This window comes from Eleutherodactylus coqui, chromosome 4 (genome assembly GCF_035609145.1).
Source record: "Eleutherodactylus coqui strain aEleCoq1 chromosome 4, aEleCoq1.hap1, whole genome shotgun sequence".
Classification (NCBI taxonomy): domain Eukaryota; kingdom Metazoa; phylum Chordata; class Amphibia; order Anura; family Eleutherodactylidae; genus Eleutherodactylus; species Eleutherodactylus coqui.
This window is the reverse complement of record NC_089840.1, coordinates 31,113,380-31,131,538: the sequence shown is the minus strand read 5'-3', so window position 1 is coordinate 31,131,538 and position 18,159 is coordinate 31,113,380. Positions and strand designations below refer to the sequence as shown.

At 43.8% G+C, this 18,159-nt stretch overlaps 1 protein-coding gene across 1 annotated transcript in view; it reads right to left on the bottom strand.

The window, feature by feature from the left end:
* Positions 1-1,406: 1,406 nt before the first annotated feature.
* EPHA6 (EPH receptor A6) overlaps positions 1,407-18,159 on the bottom strand; it is an 822,408-nt gene continuing 805,655 nt past the window's right edge. Inside the window, exons 14-17 of the mRNA XM_066599154.1 lie at positions 17,881-18,030; positions 9,401-9,594; positions 4,693-4,842; positions 1,407-2,499 (exon numbers count right to left, since the gene is read on the bottom strand). Of these exons, the coding sequence (XP_066455251.1) occupies positions 2,385-2,499; positions 4,693-4,842; positions 9,401-9,594; positions 17,881-18,030 (609 nt within the window). The 3' untranslated portion in view covers positions 1,407-2,384. The remainder of the gene's footprint in view (positions 2,500-4,692; positions 4,843-9,400; positions 9,595-17,880; positions 18,031-18,159) is intronic.

Genomic DNA, 18,159 nt, shown 5'->3' with positions numbered 1-18,159 from the left:
GCCCAATGACCTTCTTGTGCATCGGGAACTAGTGACATCACTTAGATGTAAATAAAGTGCCTCTTGCTTCAGTAATGTCAATAACCCCAAATAATCTCTATAAATGGGACCCACAAGTTGGCTGTCCCCTTTGTGTGACATTAAAGGGGTTGTCTACTTTCATTGATCTCTTTGTGTTAGTTAACCTGACTGTAAGCTAACCCTTGGCTGTCCCACTGTTGGGAACCCCAGTGATCGGCTCCGATCAGTGGTCCAACCTGACCGCAAATATTACATTTCCCTACAGCGCCGCCACAGGGCAAAATAAGCATTACACAAGTCTCATTGAAATCAATAGACTGTTTATTTAATTCTTTCTTACACTATCCTACCAAAAGTAATTGGACACCTGAGCAAGAATTACAAGTAGTACTTATTTTTTCCATATGTTAATACTTAGTGGGGCTCCTTTGGCTCTAATGACATCTGATACTCTCTGTGGCATACTTTCTACTAACGTCTGATACACTTCAGCTGGTATTTACCTCCATTCATTCTGCAAATGTCAGGCATGTTCTCTCAATGAAGATGCATCAACCCTTCTACAATGGTGTAAGCAGCATTGTCATTGAACAGTTGAACAATGGAAGAGCGTTCTATGGAGTGATGAATCCCACTACTCCATCTTGACATCAGATGGAGGTACCTTGATGTGGAGGATCCTGGGGAATGCCTTTTGCTTGAGTGTGTTGTACCAATAGTTAAGTATGGCGGAGGTTCCATTATGGTTTGGGGATGCGTTACGTGGCATGGTCAAGGTCCGTTGGTTGTAGTGACAAGAACCATGAACACGGAGGTGAACCCTGATAGTCTAGACAATAATGTGCTGCTGACAACATGGCAATACTCTGGGAATGGTCGGCAATGGGTTGGTGATCCGGGGACTATTCTGATCGCAAGATTGGAGTCGAGAAGAGATTTTTTTTCCTTAAATGGGGAGAATTGGCTCCTACCTCATTGGGAGTTTTTTGCCTTCCTCAGATCAACATTGGGGGTTCATAGGCTGAACTGGATGGACATGTGTCTTTTCTTCAGCTTAACATACTATGTTAATACTTCCAACAAGACTACAGCCTAGTAATAAATCCAACGCTGTTTTACATTGGTTTGAGGATATGGATGTTCCACGATTGGACTGGCTGCACAGTGTTCTGGCCTGAACCCTACTGTATTGAACAGTGTCTATCTTCTTTGAAATGACTCATCAGCTGTTTTCAGGATGAGTGGAGGGAAATACCAGCTGAAGTGTATCAGATATTACCGTAGTATGCCTTGGAGAGTATCTGATGTCATTAGGGCCAAAGGAGCCTCACTAAGTATTAACATATGAAAATAAATGCTCACGTGTCCAATTACATTTGGTTGGATGGTGTACTCTTTATAGATCCTCTCTTTTCTGTGTAGTAGATTGGAGAACTGAATATGAGACCTCCTTTTCTTAAAGATGTTGTCCAGCTTTAAACTATTCATGCCATCAATATTAGATTAGTGGAGGAACACCCCTGCCAATCAGCTATTCACTTGGCCGGTGTGATAAGCATAGAGCTGATGTGCTGTGCAGGAAGCAGACAGCACCACACCCACTACAGTGGCCAGGCTTGGTATAACAGGCAAAGTTCCCATTGAAGTGAATGGCCTGTAATACCCAAGTCTGGCCACTGCAGTTGGAACGTAGCTGTCTGCAGAAATTCGCTCAATGCAATAGCACGCTAGCCCGGTGGTGATCCATACCACATACTCCTGCCGATCTACTATTGATGGCCTATCTTGAGGATAGACCATCAATAGTTTGAAGATGGACAACCCCTTTAATGCAAAACTACTCCATGATTGAAAATACATCTAAACCAGACAACCCCTTTAATTAGGTACCTTAAAACCTCTAGATCCAAAATTCACCTAAAATGCTGTTTCTATATTTTCTGTATTCTCTTTTATTTTAATATACACAATTTATATTAACTACAAGATTACAAAACAACAGCAGTCCGTAGGTTAGACCGATACCACCGTCTTGCTACATGAGAAGGAAGCGAGAGTCGACAAAACTGCCATTGAGTTCATGATCAGTTGGATAGAGATGCCACACAACGTTTCACACCCATGCGGAGTCACTCATCAGATGCCGGAAGTCTTGCTGTGGGGCCCAGGATTCTACTTGTCCGTAACTTGAAGACATATCTATTTAAAGTTTTCAAAAACTTTCAGTCTGGAAGTGTTGAGAATCTCCCGCTCTCTCTCTTCACAAGAGTCCGGTAGTTTAGAGAGCGAGAATCCATGATGAGGAATAAGAATCTTTTCTGTTAAAGAAATACTGAGGCACAAAACAGTCGCTTCCACTATTTTCATACATGAAATCCCTTTTCTTGTAAATGCATCATTTGTAATCGTAAAGTCTGTATGCTGCTCACTATTCTTCTCTGGTGTCCGATGAGCGTAACACCAATTCTTCTGATGTCACTATGGGAAAAGAAATAAGAGGAGACATAGAGCCATTGTATACAGATGTTACATCGATGAACTACAATTGTGACTGTAGAAATAACACTATCTAATGAGAAATATCTAATCCCGGTTCATACTAGTTCCTGTAGCCCATACAGAACTGGCAAGAGAGTATGTCAATCAGATATGCCATGTAGATGCAGGTTGCTCCCTCCATGATGAGAAGGGAGTTTGCATTGGCAGTTGACACCACTCATGGAAGTTAAAGCGACTCTTCAGCTTTGGGACAAAATTCTGTCCCAAAGGAGGGTGGGGGTGTATATGACCTGCAATTAGTCGTCTCTGCCAGCCCTGCGATCCACTGGTTTCAGGTCCCGTTTTTAAGACATCCAAAATGGCCAACACAGTCTTCAGACTATCTATTCCCCACAATGCATTGATAACGTGTTAGACTATTAATGTCTTATACCTGCTCTCTGATTGGCCATGGCTGCTCATGTAATTAGAGCAGGCCAAGCAGAGAGCAGTACACAGTATGCATTAGGTAGTTAGAAAATTGTAGCATTCATCTTAGATGGACTAAAATGAGATTTGGAACCAGAAGACAGGGACAGCAGAGATGAAGAATTACAGGACATCTACCATTTTCCCACTGTGACCCTGGTAAAAAATTTTGTCCCAAAACAAGAGGCTCACATATCATTTTGCACATGCCTGGCCATCTTTCTATAAATCCTAACTATGGCACCTCTTTTTTAGCGATTGGTAGTCATATCAGTTGCTGGAACCGCACAGATATACTGACTCCCAACCATCCTGGATTCGGCGGGATGGTCCTGGATTTTGGGCGCTGTCTCACTGATCTAGAATACATGACCCACAGGAGTGGCTGAGCATGGAGTAGAATAAATGGGTAGTGCGATCAATTGCCATCTAACAAATAATCACTGTGGCCAATTGCTGACCTTGGGCATACCAACGCTGAGGCCAGGGATTGACCACAGCAATTACGTGAGCAGGTGTTATGTTTTACCGACGCTGGATTTGAGCCGCAGGAGTAGTTGCCTTGCTGGTCACTGGAGAGTAGTCAAGATAGCTGGGAGTCATTATTGGGAAGTCACCGTATTCAGTACAATGGGATGAGACTGAAGCGTAGTCAAATGGAAGCCAGAGGTCAGCAGCAGGAAGTATTGGTATGCAGTACAATGAGATGAGACGGATGCACAGTCAAATGGAAGTCAAAGGCCAGCAGCAGTAGGTATCGGTATGCAGTACAATGGGATGTGATGGAAGCGTAGTCAAATGGAAGCCAGAGGTCAGCAGCAGCAGGAGGTATCAGTACAATTGCAAATGAGCAGGAGGAAGAGGAGCTTGATCAAGGTGGTGGAGCACAGTAATCATGCACTGGATCTGAGGCATGGTCAGGCTTTTATGGGAAGTCCTAATTAGTAGCAGGGCGGAGCTAGGACAGGGAAACAGGAAGTAGACTTAGCAGGAGCAAGGAAACATAGAACAAGGCTGGGTTTTAGCAAGGACCTGACCAAATCCTGGATAGCCTAGGGGAGAGAGCTACTGACTGGAGCGCAACAGGTCCCACGTTCAAGCCGTAGGGTGCTTTTTATTTTAAGAAGGGCATCTGGGGGCATTATTACTGAGCTGGGGCATGTGAAAAGCATTATTACAGAGGGGAAAGTTGTCCATCTTTTCATTGTTTGGAGGTTGGATGGTATGAGTTACAAGTACTTAGAGGGGTTGTCTGGCTCCTCTCTTTTCCTACCTATATCATATCATATTCATGATCATTTTCTTTGGCTTAATGACTCCTAACAAAAAATGACTCTTTTGGCGATATGAGATTAGATGGGCTGGGCACTTCCTGACACTTCCACCCATGTACCCAAATTAAATATAGACTATTTCCCCCTGGATGTGTGCCTGCCAAGTTATATATGTCCTGTAATAGAGGCCTGGTAGCTTTGGTTTGGCCATGACAATAGAAGATAGTGGAGATAGCTGAGTACAAACACTTAACTAGCTCTGGTAGTCCCATGGAGATGAAGCAGCTGTGCAGATGCATGGTCATTGCTGCATTCATACAAGGACCCCCATGATTGATGGGATTCCAGAAGCCAAACCCCCTGCCGATCAGACACTTATCACCATGGGACAAGCACTTAAATGATTCTTTCATATTTCGATATTACTTACTCAATGCTCATTCTGCAAACCAAGTCCAACGTTGTGAACCCAGCCGCCATGAAATTACTGGCGTACTGACCCATCTTTATGGACTCTAGCCACTCCGTGACTGTGACAAAAAAGTGATATTCTGGCGTCTCCCCTGGTGACTCTGGCAGGCTGCGGAAGAAAGGAAAAATGACATGATTTAGTTAGTTAGTAGGACCATCATGGTTTAGAAGAGATGCCCTCACAATGTATTTCGCACTTCTAAATTATTTCTTCATGTGTGTGCTGCTAAACTGTTTTGCATGATTGAAATTGGGATGGATTGCTCTGCTCACACTGTTCAAATGGTTCCGTTTCTGCCATTTTTCTTGGCAACTTATTATGTCTGAATCAGCACATTGGGGACGAGTAGCGCCAATCAGCAGGCACTTTATTACTGAAGATCATGTGTCCGGACAATCTAGAAACCCTCTGCAGTAGTGTTACATTTCTTGTACTGCTCTCTATCTGTACCAGAATGGAAGTTTGTAGATACCATAAAGGCAGACCATGTGACTGCTAAGGGGCCCTTGGAGAAAGGGGGCCCGAACTCTGATTGCACCATCCCTTTTACTACTGCGAGAACATATGCCGGACCTTCCTCCAAATAGAAACTGAATTGTTAGCAAACAAGAAGGTGGAGAATTGGCCCTAGGGTAATTTTAAAGGGCATAGAATAGGCAACAAACACTGGACCATCCTGTCCTGGGTGGCAAAACCAGGCACTATAATGGGGGGCCCTTGTACGTTTGTCTTATTGGGCTCCATTTCTTCTATGTATGTCACTGCCAGGATGAGTTGCTCCTTTGAAGACTATGTGAGTGCGGCTTCATGTTATCTGCTTAGTTTTTAATACTGCAAGTAAGACAGTGCAGACTTAGACTAGATAGTCTTAAAATGTGCCAACTTTATGACAGTATCTCTGCTGAATAATAAAGCTGTTTGATTTTAAGACTGTATAATCTGAAGGCTCATTTAGACACAACAATTATCACTCAAAAATCGCTCAAAAGGCATCATTTAAGCGATAATCGTTGTGTGCATTTACACGGCAAGATGATCGCTCAAAATTCGCTCAAACGGCAGTTTGAGTGACGGTTTTGAGCATTCACTTTGTACAATTGTGTAAATGAAGGCTCACGCTGTATGCAGAAGACAAGTGGGACCGCTATCTTCTGCATATAGCTGTTGTCTTCTCGGAGCGCTCAGCTGTTATACAATTCAGCGCTCCGAGCAGGGTATGCAGAACACAGCTGGAGCGCTGTCTTCTGCATGCTCTGGCTGTGTTCTCCGAGCGGGATACCAGCTGAAACAATAGTATCAGCGCTATCCCGCTGAGAACTCAGTGCACTGCACTGATAAGGCTCATTGTTCTCTTTCAGCTTGCTGAAAGACAACGATGAATGACTCGTTAACAAAAACTGCACGATGTCCGTGCGTTTAGGCCTATCGATTCTCACTCAAAAGTCGGCTTTGAGTGATTTTTGAGCGAGAATCGTTGGGTCTAAATGGGCCTTAAATTTAGACCACATTTTAGTGGGCTTAGCTTCTGCCAAGAATTCTGTCAAAATTTTGGTGCAATTTGAACAATTTTACCAATTACGAAGAAATACCCTTTTCTCGGACATAGCAAAACAAATTTCCAAAAGTGTCTAAAACACGTAGTAAATGTGGCGCCAAGCACATTTGACAGTTTTCTGACACAATTTGCAACAGAAAACTGTCAACTTTTCAACAGTAACTAAGCCTCTCTATGTTGTGTACAGCCCTGAAGAAGCTCCTGTCCTCCATTTATTTCATTTCCTGCTGATGTTCTGAGATATTCAGGGAGAATTACTGTTTTTTCCTTGAGTTTTCACGTTATTTGCTTGTTACAATGATCAGCACAGAGCCAGTTGTGATTGGAAACTCAGTATGGCTTTAGATCCAAAATGCTAAATGTTGCCCCAACTTCTTGTTTCCCGGTCTTGACATAAGTCCCGATATAGAGCAATGTCATCTGCCAAATAACCAAATTCATGAAATTACCAAAACATTTTAGAACTGGACTAGAAGACTTCCCTCACCCTCCAACCGGAGAAGAGAAGCCAAGTCTCCTATGATGCCCAAAACGGTCATCGCCATAACCAGAGAGGGAACATCCAGTATTTATAGCATTCACAATGGACCAGGGGGCAGTTCATGACAGTTCAAAGAACACCAAAGGGGTTTCCAGGAATTTTTAACTAGTTCCTAGGTGCAGGGAGTGGACAAAAATAAATAACTAAGCAGTAACTCGCCCAATAAATGGATCCCTGGTCCAGCGCAGCCACTTTGGTCCCACAGGAGCCTCCAGTGGTCAAGTGCCCTTTAAAGTCCAGGAAAAACCCTTTAATCCCAGAGTCCTACACCGCCCTAGCCAGCTCTCTACTAGGTATAACACAGTTGGCGAATGTGGTTGGTGAACTCTAGAGGACCTCCCTTACTGTGGTCATTACTATAATGAGTTTTTCTTCACCGGCAGGGATGTTACTAGAGTAGAACAATGGCAATGGCAGAAGTGATGAAAAGTTAGCAGACGGAGCCCAACCTATAACGCAGCAGTGAGCATTTATCAGGACTTCGGCGGTATAGACAGATGTGTGCACAGCTTATAATGGACACTGCTCACACTTGAAAGGATTGTGTTATTGTAAAAGATGGCGGTAATTAACATGATTAAGAGATCTCTCAAGATAGCAGCATGCAGTAAATGAGCTGAACAGCGGAGCTGCATTGTGCTTCTCCAATGACCAGTTTAAGACCTAAATAAATAACGCTGCCATAGAAGCGAGGGCGCACGCAAGTCATTCGGCCTCCTTTTCATCATCGGCTGCGTGGATTAATAGCAGCTACATTAGTCAAGGTTTTTCTTTATTATGTTCATTGACTTATTTCCCTGCACGGAGGTCAAAGTAGTGTGAATTTAATGATGGTGATCCTGTGATCTATTTTCCAGTGCCCTTTACTCTACGGTAGTGGGTGTATTGGCGGAGCTCCCTTCATCATCCCTACGGTCAGCTAATAAATGAGCATCTCATTATGGGCTAAGAACTTGCACTTCTTCCCTTTACTTAAAAGGATCCACAAACTATATTAAAACTTATGGCCCATGTAAGGAGACTGATACTGCAAATGACGAATAATGACCCAATTACAGACATGGGTGGCTTTAGAAACATGCAATCCGTGTGACCGCACAGCGTGATAGCTGCCAGCTTGTGCAGGGGCACAAGGTCGATGTAGGCTGATGGCGATCACCCCCTTTAGGTTCGCTAGGCAAGATGATCATCTTCCTCCATGTGGCATTGTCTTGTAGAGCTACATGAATTATCATCCTTCTGGTTCTGTCCCCTCCCATGTTGTATTCTGAGGTTTCACTGTCAGCCCATTGGTGCCCCTGCAACACGGTTGCTTAGTTCTGCTACTATGATCTTGGTTCTGGTGCTGTATTTACATACTGACTTTGGTTCTGGTACTCTATTTATGTCATGAGCATAGTTCTGGTGCTGTATGTGTGTAGTGAGTTTGGTTCTAATGCTGTATTTATGGCATATGCTTGGTTCTGGTGCTACATTAATGTTATGAGCTTGGTTCTGGTGCTGTATTTACATACTAAGTTTGGTTCTGGTCCAGTATTTGTTACGGACAATGAGTGTGGACCCAACAGATTGACTTTAGGCTAAATCTAAGGGTGTAATCCTACTGGTTCCCGGTGTGGTTGGCAGCTGACTCTCTAGAGACAGAAGCACTGATGCAAAGTCAGGAAGACCACAAACATACAGGATAAAGCAGACAATAAAGTAAGAGACAGGCAACCTATGTATGCTGGCTGTCTGAGACAAACGCACAACAACACACAGGCAAAGAGAAAGGGATCCTCAGTTCAGCTAAATAGGCAGGTAATGGCCATTTACCAGGCAGCTGGGCTGAGAGCATTGAAAAGGGCAAACTCCTGCAGTGCTAATAGAAAGTAGAAGCAAAGAGTCCATTCATACAGGAGGAGCAGGGGGAAGCCCGCGTCTACCCAGAATAGCAAGAGGGCGGCAGACATAGGTAGCCAACCTAACAGTATTTATGCCATGATCTTGGTTCTGGTGCTGTATTTGTTAACTAAGTTTAGCTCTGGTGCTGTATTTATGTCCTGTTTGGTTCTGGTGCTACATTAGTGTTATGAGCATGGTTCTGTTGCTGTATATATGTACTGATCTTGGATCTGGCGCTGTATTTATGTACCAAGTTTGGTTCTGGTACTGTATTAATGTTATGAGCTTGGTTCTGGCGCTGTATTAATGTTATGAGCTTGGTTCTGGTGCTGTATTTATGTGCTGAGCTTGGTTCTGCTTCTGCATTTATATAAATAATTCTGACACAGTATTGATTCACGGAGCTCTTCTGGTATGCTGCTTTCTGCCCAAGCAGAATACAAACAGAATGACTATCAGTGCAATCTATAACCTAAGGCTGGCACTGGTTACAGATTGCACATTGTGGCCCAGGAGCAGAATAAGCACCTCTGGTTTGGAAGCTCTGCTAGTCTGGTGTATCACTGACCCCAGTGTTTCTAATAATGTCTTCATTCATGCATAGCAATTATTAGCATTGGAACTTGATTTTGATCTCTTAATTGTAGATCATATTGCTCTTTTGTGCCTCGTGCTGTATTTCTTACCCCAGAATATCTTCAACAAGTATATTAAGAGTGCTGGGGTTGCGGATGAGCTTGTCCAGAAAGCTCACGATGTCTGAGAACTTAGGTCGATGGTTCCTTTCTTTCTGCCAGCAGTGAAGCATTAACTGATGGAGAGAGACGGGACACCCCATTGGAGCGGGGAGGCGATAACCTTCTTCTATGGACAGGATGACCTAAGAAAAATCACACATAATCATATTAAGTAAGTGACATGTGCTTTCTTATCTACAATGCGTCCTAGTAGAATTTAAAGGGGTGGTCCGGAACTTTTACTATTTATGAACTATCCTCAGCACACGTCATCAATAGTTGATTGGTGGGGGTCTGCCTCTTGGCATCCACACCAATCAGCTGATCGCCAGGCCTGCGATCAGTGCAGACAGTGCTGGAAGCAGACAGTGCTGTCAACATTACAACAGCCTGGTTGGGTAGTATAGGCACAGCTCCCATTAAATTCAATGCACTACCAACCCAGGTCATTGCAAGTCTGTTTGCTTCTACCACTGTCTGAACTGTCAGCAGGCTCGTCGATCGGTTGATCAGCAGGGATCCTGAGCAGCGAACTCTTGCCGATCAACTATAGTTCTGCATAGCCATCTTGATAACTTCCCGGAAAACCTTGGTGCGGTCAGTGATGAGCAAAGTGAACAGTTCCACCAAGATTTGAAGTTCATGGAGGAATGGTATCAGGGTAGATGGGATGTACATGTGATGGCCGACTATTGTTGGAGCAGCAAGTGAGACTGTCCACAGATTGAACATTCCAGGAAAAGCTATAAGTGTAAATTTTTACCTTAACTGCACCCAATTTGATGTACAAAAACAATATCTCCTTTGTATGGACAAGTTAACTTTAAATAAACATTACAGTCAGGTAATTTTTTGATTCTCCATTGTATGTACAATATTTCACAGAGTAGGCAGAGCAAAAAGTCTCCAAATTTAACTTGAGTAGCCCTTTCACAGTGGTGACTTGAATTAAAAAATATAATTTTTATTTTGAACTTTTTAAAAATGCACATATAGGGGCACAACACATAAAACAACAAAAACAAAAAAAGTAAGTAAGGGGCGTGGTAAATACCATCCAACCACACCGTCACTAAAGATGGGCATCCAATTGTGCTGTGTGTGTGGGTGTTTGTGTGATCTGGTCACCGGCGACCACGAAGTTTTTTTGTCCTGCTTAAAGCCGGTAATGTATGAGGCAGGGGTATATTGGTACTTGGGGTTTGTAAGATAATCCCCAGTTGTTTTGGTCTTTTTTATTTATAAAGCCCACACACCGTAGATGGATGCAATTTTTAGTGATTTGAACGTTCGTTTCTTCACAATTCTTCCCCCCCCCCCCCCTTTTTTTCAAAGGAGGGTAGAGGTACCTGCCCAATTCCTAAATGGATAGTCGGAATTGGCCTTGGCCGTAGGGATCATCTCCCGAGGTTGCTAGATATGTATGATGCCAACCTCCAGAGAGAGTCTCCCGGTTAGTATAGGACGGCCTCGCCTCTATAGATAAGGGTCGTAGTGTAAATACTTGACCCAAGCGTATTCGAATTTCCCTTTTTAGTATGCTGATTCTCGTATTTAATTGCTCGACGCGTTTCACCACTTCAATTCTCGTGGATCATCAGGAGCATTATAAATCGGGATTGAGTAGAGACAGTATAGATGATATCATGAGGTCACCAATAGACCAATTGATAAAGAAACGAATATCTTAATTTTTGGAGGGCCTGTTCATGCAGCAGGTTTCTCAAAGGATCGGGTCTAGCCTGGGTAGAAAGTTCGATACTCAAATTTCTCTTATTGACAAAAGCAATAATTTGAGATTTGCCAGAGATAGCGTATCCTAATGACCCAAATCAGCCTTGAATGCGAATGTCTGGCGTGGGGTGTTCAGGACTGATACGGGAATGTTCAAGCTGCTACTACTCACAGAAACATACCATAGGGATGCAGTATTATGCTGTGAGTAAAGTAGTATTGGAGCAATCCGTCTCTGTCCAGAGATTGGATAGCCGCTTCGTCCTATGCAATATGCATATTGGGACGCTAAGCCGGTATCGCAAGGGTTTTTGTGCCTGTGCTTATTCAGGACACATATCCCCAGGTGAGGAAAAGGAGAGAAGTACTAGCCCCCTGCTTCTCTATAGAGAACACCCCGTTCACCAATCTGCTGCTTCTTTAGCTATCACATAAACAGACTAGTGATTTACTAGCCTGTTACGTGTAGGAGCTTATCTAACAGAACCCGCCCGAGTTTCTTTTCCCAGAGTGTCAGAATTGACAGAAGAAAAGGATGGATACAAGATGAAAATAACAAAAGTTGGTGTCCATAGCCCAGATGGTAGCCCTACCATCTGGGCTATGGACACCAACTTTTGTTATTTTCATCTTGTATCCATCCTTTTCTTCTGTCAATTCTGACACTCTGGGAAAAGAAACTCGGGCGGGTTCTGTTAGATAAGCTCCTACACGTAACAGGCTAGTAAATCACTAGTCTGTTTATGTGATAGCTAAAGAAGCAGCAGATTGGTGAACGGGGTGTTCTCTATAGAGAAGCAGGGGGCTAGTACTTCTCTCCTTTTCCTCACCTGGGGATATGTGTCCTGAATAAGCACAGGCACAAAAACCCTTGCGATACCGGCTTAGCGTCCCAATATGCATATTGCATAGGACGAAGCGGCTATCCAATCTCTGGACAGAGACGGATTGCTCCAATACTACTTTACTCACAGCATAATACTGCATCCCTATGGTATGTTTCTGTGAGTAGTAGCAGCTTGAACATTCCCGTATCAGTCCTGAACACCCCACGCCAGACATTCGCATTCAAGGCTGATTTGGGTCATTAGGATACGCTATCTCTGGCAAATCTCAAATTATTGCTTTTGTCAATAAGAGAAATTTGAGTATCGAACTTTCTACCCAGGCTAGACCCGATCCTTTGAGAAACCTGCTGCATGAACAGGCCCTCCAAAAATTAAGATATTCGTTTCTTTATCAATTGGTCTATTGGTGACCTCATGATATCATCTATACTGTCTCTACTCAATCCCGATTTATAATGCTCCTGATGATCCACGAGAATTGAAGTGGTGAAACGCGTCGAGCAATTAAATACGAGAATCAGCATACTAAAAAGGGAAATTCGAATACGCTTGGGTCAAGTATTTACACTACGACCCTTATCTATAGAGGCGAGGCCGTCCTATACTAACCGGGAGACTCTCTCTGGAGGTTGGCATCATACATATCTAGCAACCTCGGGAGATGATCCCTACGGCCAAGGCCAATTCCGACTATCCATTTAGGAATTGGGCAGGTACCTCTACCCTCCTTTGAAAAAAAGGGGGGGGGGGGGGAAGAATTGTGAAGAAACGAACGTTCAAATCACTAAAAATTGCATCCATCTACGGTGTGTGGGCTTTATAAATAAAAAAGACCAAAACAACTGGGGATTATCTTACAAACCCCAAGTACCAATATACCCCTGCCTCATACATTACCGGCTTTAAGCAGGACAAAAAAACTTCGTGGTCGCCGGTGACCAGATCACACAAACACCCACACACACAGCACAATTGGATGCCCATCTTTAGTGACGGTGTGGTTGGATGGTATTTACCACGCCCCTTACTTACTTTTTTTGTTTTTGTTGTTTTATGTGTTGTGCCCCTATATGTGCATTTTTAAAAAGTTCAAAATAAAAATTATATTTTTTAATTCAAGTCACCACTGTGAAAGGGGTCCATTGTATGTACATTTTGAGAAAAATGGAGGGTATCCTGTATCTTAAAAAGTTAAAGTCATACAAAAAAACTAGGGTCATTTTTGGATTCAGAAGCCAAAAGTTAGTACAAAACAAGTGTAAGATCGAAGTCAACAAAAATTGTGTTCCCCAGTACTATTGATCAATAGTGAAAGTCATGGACAACCTCTTTAACATTTTTGCAGAACTACTATAGATTCAGCAAGGATTACTGGGAGATTTCAGCTCTGAAGGCTGCACCATTGTAAATATAACTCTGGTTTAGAGCACAGACACCCAACATCAGTACAAGATAAGTAATTCCATATATTTACTTGACATTTTATGTAGATTAATCCTGTTTGTTAACCAGCATTTCAAGGCATGGACCTACGAAGCCATATAAAACCATGGTCATGCATCTATGAGATCCACCCTGTTCATCAGTTATGAGCTCCTTCCTCTTTTCCATGAAGCCAATGAGAGGTTGACTGCAGCTCATTTGCTCCACCGACATCAGCGTACACAGAGAATGCAGAACAGAGTGGAGTCATCTCAACCCTCACAATCGCCATTTTGGTGGCAGCTCTAAATGGTGCAAATGAGCTGTAATATACAGTTATATATACTGGAGGAGGTCATGAAGAACATGATATTTCAATCAATAATCAGGAAAATTACTTTTAACACATCCACTTTCAGATGAGCTAACCAAAGAAATCGAGAAGCCCCTTCTTCTCCTACCACCTAGAATGGAGGAACTTCACAGCCACCGCCCAGTTTGCTTATCTTATTTTCAACGATTCTCTTAACCTTTTCCAATCCAATTTGTATCCTGGTTTTCCTAGGGGGCTTACTCTTTTTCTGCCGTTATACAATGGCGTTATATATTCTGGCTAAAGCCAGTACTGCATGAGGTGACACATTGGATAGGCTGGCAATATACAGTAAGAGAACCCCGATGGACGTCTTCCAACATCGGAGCTGTACAGCCTTAAATCATAATGTCTTCAGAGGTCAGACAGTGGATTGGAAAGGGTTGAAGGTTTTTTCGGCCCTTTATCAAGGGGGCAGCTTGCTACTCTGAAAAATTAGATTTTCACATCTAATGTGGCTTCACAATTAAACTGATCCACAGAAAGTTTGTCACGTGATTTTATGTTGCACTCCGGCTCTAATTTCCATACAGGCAAGCTCGAATCATGAGATGGCCGGTGGCTCTAATAAAGAGGCTGTTCTACAAAACTGGACATTTACTTATCTCGTTAACAAGTCTAATTCGCCTCACTGTAGTATTGAAGAACTTCCATGGAGTGAACAATGGGATACTGAGTACCGGGGCTTTCACACTGGATACACAGTAGGTAAAGCTTATATGGATGCTTCTAGGAGATCCCAAAGAGAATGTTGAGTTCTATATATTAACTGTGCTCACGGCATAATACGGGTGTTGACGGTGAGACCATTATCCATTGGGTGTTGGAAGTGATACAATAGTGATTCATACCAAGGTATTTTCCTCTCCAGTTTAATAACTATGAGGCTCCAACCTCCATGTCTAACAACGGCACTGAGTAGTGAAACCCAATGGCCCTAAAGTTCATTTACCAAGTAATTCCATTATCTCCTCCTAACTACTCCTCACGCTGCGCCGCGTTCTCTGGGGGCGTTTATTGTGGATTTAACTGCAAAAAAAAAGCTTTTGATGAATAAATTGAGTAGAAATTGTTCGACTTTCTTTCTCGCCATCAGTTTGAACAATGCGGTGACATTCCCTTTGGATCTGTTCTTACTCTTGGGAGACACCGCACTTACGAGCAGCCTGCCATGCTCTTTGTTCAATCTTCCCAAGCAATTATGTCAGCATTGTTTGAAATCCATTAGCTGTTCTTTTTTCCCCCCCTCTCAGAAGATCGGTGCGTTCCACGGCGCACATTAATTTATACATTCACTTACAGATGGAAAGACGTCTCTTAGAATTGTTCCCCACGATGGATGTACTTTATCTGAACTTTTGTTTTTCCGCTGATAAAAATTATCGGAACATTTTTCACATATCGCACCTGTAAGTGGAGTTTTCTACTTTACTCCTTACAGCACTTTATTCTGAAAACTAATGTGTTTTTTTTTTTTAACCCTTAAATATAGCTTTTTCTAGGAGAAATGTTTTCCTGACGCCATCTTTACATTAAAGGGGTTGTCCGCCGCCACTTATTTTGTTCTTAGAGGCTGGCACAGCTGTAAAATAATAAACAGAGTTATACTGTCATGGTGCCAGCAGCGGTGTGACTTCTGGGTTGCGTGGACGGGTGGCATCAGCACAGCAACTTTGGACCATGTGATGCGCCAGGTGGCATTCTGCTGCTAGCGCTGATAGGCTGGCTGGGTGACCTATCAGCCCAGTCAGACTATCAGTATACATTTCAATGTCTGTAAACCAGCCCTTGGTATGAAGGTTGCCAGTTATGCATCCAAACTACTGGCCAACTTACTGTGCCAGTGTATCCTGTGTTTTAGAGCCCAGTGATCCTGCTCTCAGTATTCCTGTTACAGTCTGGTTTGTACTTTAGGTTCCTTGACCTCCGTGGTTTAGTGTTTAGTGTCAGATGTTGCCAGCGTGCCTCGATCACTCTCCCACAGTGGGGTCGTCCTTTTCAGGGTGGATGCTCCATTTGAGGGACCAGTCCAGTTTTGGTAGTTCTTGTAAACTAAGTCCCAGATATCTTTTTCTTTTTGCTGCTCTTAGTTAAAGTACTCTTAGACCCCCTGTCCACGGGCGTAGCGAAGTCTCGTGGCAGATCTCCACCGTGGGAGCCCCAGCCCGGGGTCAGGAGCTGCTGCCGAATCTCCGCCGGTCAGCCCTACCTGTTAGATAGGCTGGCCGTGGAGAATTGGGGCAATTCGCAGCATGCTGCAAATTGCCTGCCGCGAACAGAGAATCACAATGATTCTCCGCTCATGGACAGGTGTCGGTGCTTTCTGTAGCAATGCTATGGAAAGCGTCGGCTGGCGTGATTCCACAGCGGTTTACCGCCGGTGAATAGATGTCCGTGGACAGGGGGCGTTAGCCTGGAAAGACCTGGATCACCTGCCACCGATTTGACTCTGCCTTTGGACCCAGAACTTGCCACCTCTGGTGATGCTGATGAGACGTACTAAACATGACATATACTCACCCATTCTGTGGCCACACCAATCTGGTCCCCAGTTGCTCCAGTCCGTTCCAGCCTCCACATACTTCCATTTAGCATGGTCATGTTTCATCAGGTTTGTGACCGATGCAGCCAATCTCTAGCCTTGATATTAGTACTGCTGAGGCCAGTGATTGGTTGCAGGAGTCATGAGCCTATATAAAACATGATCATGCTACCTGCAGGGGTGTAACTAACGCCATAGCTGTCACAGTGGCTGCTATAGGACCCATAGTCTCAGGGAATCTGGCTGGCCTGTCACAAAAAGAGATGAATGAATGGAGGATGTGAAGCATTATTTACATTTAATGCAACGCATCCACCATATAGTCCTCATCTTCTTAAATTTGGACACAGATCTAGAAAGTTCAGACAAGTTATACTAGTTTAAGATTCAGTTTGTTCATGGTAACCCCTGATTTGACTCCTAACTAGAGATGAGTGAACGTGCTCGGCCCCTCCCCTTTTTCGCCCGAATACCGCGATTTTCGAGTACTTCCGTACTCGGGCGAAAAAATTCGGGGGGCGCCGTGGCGGCGCGGGGGGTTGCAGCGGGGAGTGGGGGGGAGAGGGAGAGAGAGAGGGCTCCCCCCTGTTCCCCGCTGCTACCCCCCGCACCGCCGCGCCTCTCCCCGCCCCCCGGCGCCCCCCGAATCTTTACGCGCGAGTACTGAAGTACTCGAAAATGGCGGTACTCGGGTGCGTAAGTACTCATTACGAGTACGTTCGCTCATCTCTACTCCTAACCAAAGAAAAACAGGTTTTTGAAGGCCCCTATTGTGTGGTTACTTTGCATACTTATCCTGCCCCACCGAGGACACCAGCTAACATAGGATTTATTGGAAACTGATGGATGAAAGGTGCTCAAGGAAAGCTACAGACTCCTGGGCCATGATGAAAAACTCACACTAGGCAATATGTAGCAACAAGGTAGCAAGGGTTATAGCCGCCACCCTCAGGACTGGACATTGATTAATTGTAAAGTACTGTGCCTTCACATTATCATCACAAGTGTCCAGGCATACCAGCCTTCACAGTCAACGTGATCCACTGTCAACTGCAATCACCACATAATCCTTTTGTTCCATAGGAGATGAGCTGGTGCCAGAGCTGTCCGACTGTGGCTTACCTCCATGAACACATTAATACTCATCCGAGCTGACTGCTCATGTGTATGGGGGGATGCAGCTATCAGACAAACAATCATTAGTCTGACAGTTGAATGTGTATGGGCAGTGTAATAGGATCCATGTATACAGAGGCTGGAGGGAATGGGATCGATAGGGGCATGAAATAAGTGAGTATAGCCCTGCTTGTTATTTTACAGTTGTGCCATCAAACCACCTCTTTAAGCTATACTCTACTCAATAATGGTCAGTGATGGCACTTCCTGTATATTGGACGATAGATTTCCTAGGTGACGCTTCCTGACCCCTACTGAAACAGATTCATACATTACATTACATGGAAACCAGTAATCAATACGGAGCCAAACAATATATGGAAAGGTTACTTACATCCTGATTAGACATCTCCCAGTACGGTCTCTCTCCATAAGACATCACTTCCCACATTACAATCCCATAACTCCAGGCATCACTTGCAGAAGAAAACTTTCGATAGGCTATCGCTTCTGGAGCCGTCCACCGGATGGGGATTTTTCCACCCTAAAAATGCAAAAAAGTTTCATTATAACAGTTCCCATGGTTAAAAAACAGTGAAGAAACCTTAAGAAATGCATAAGTTCTTGGAAAGCCATCGAATTGATACGTTAACTGGTGAAAAAACATCATAAA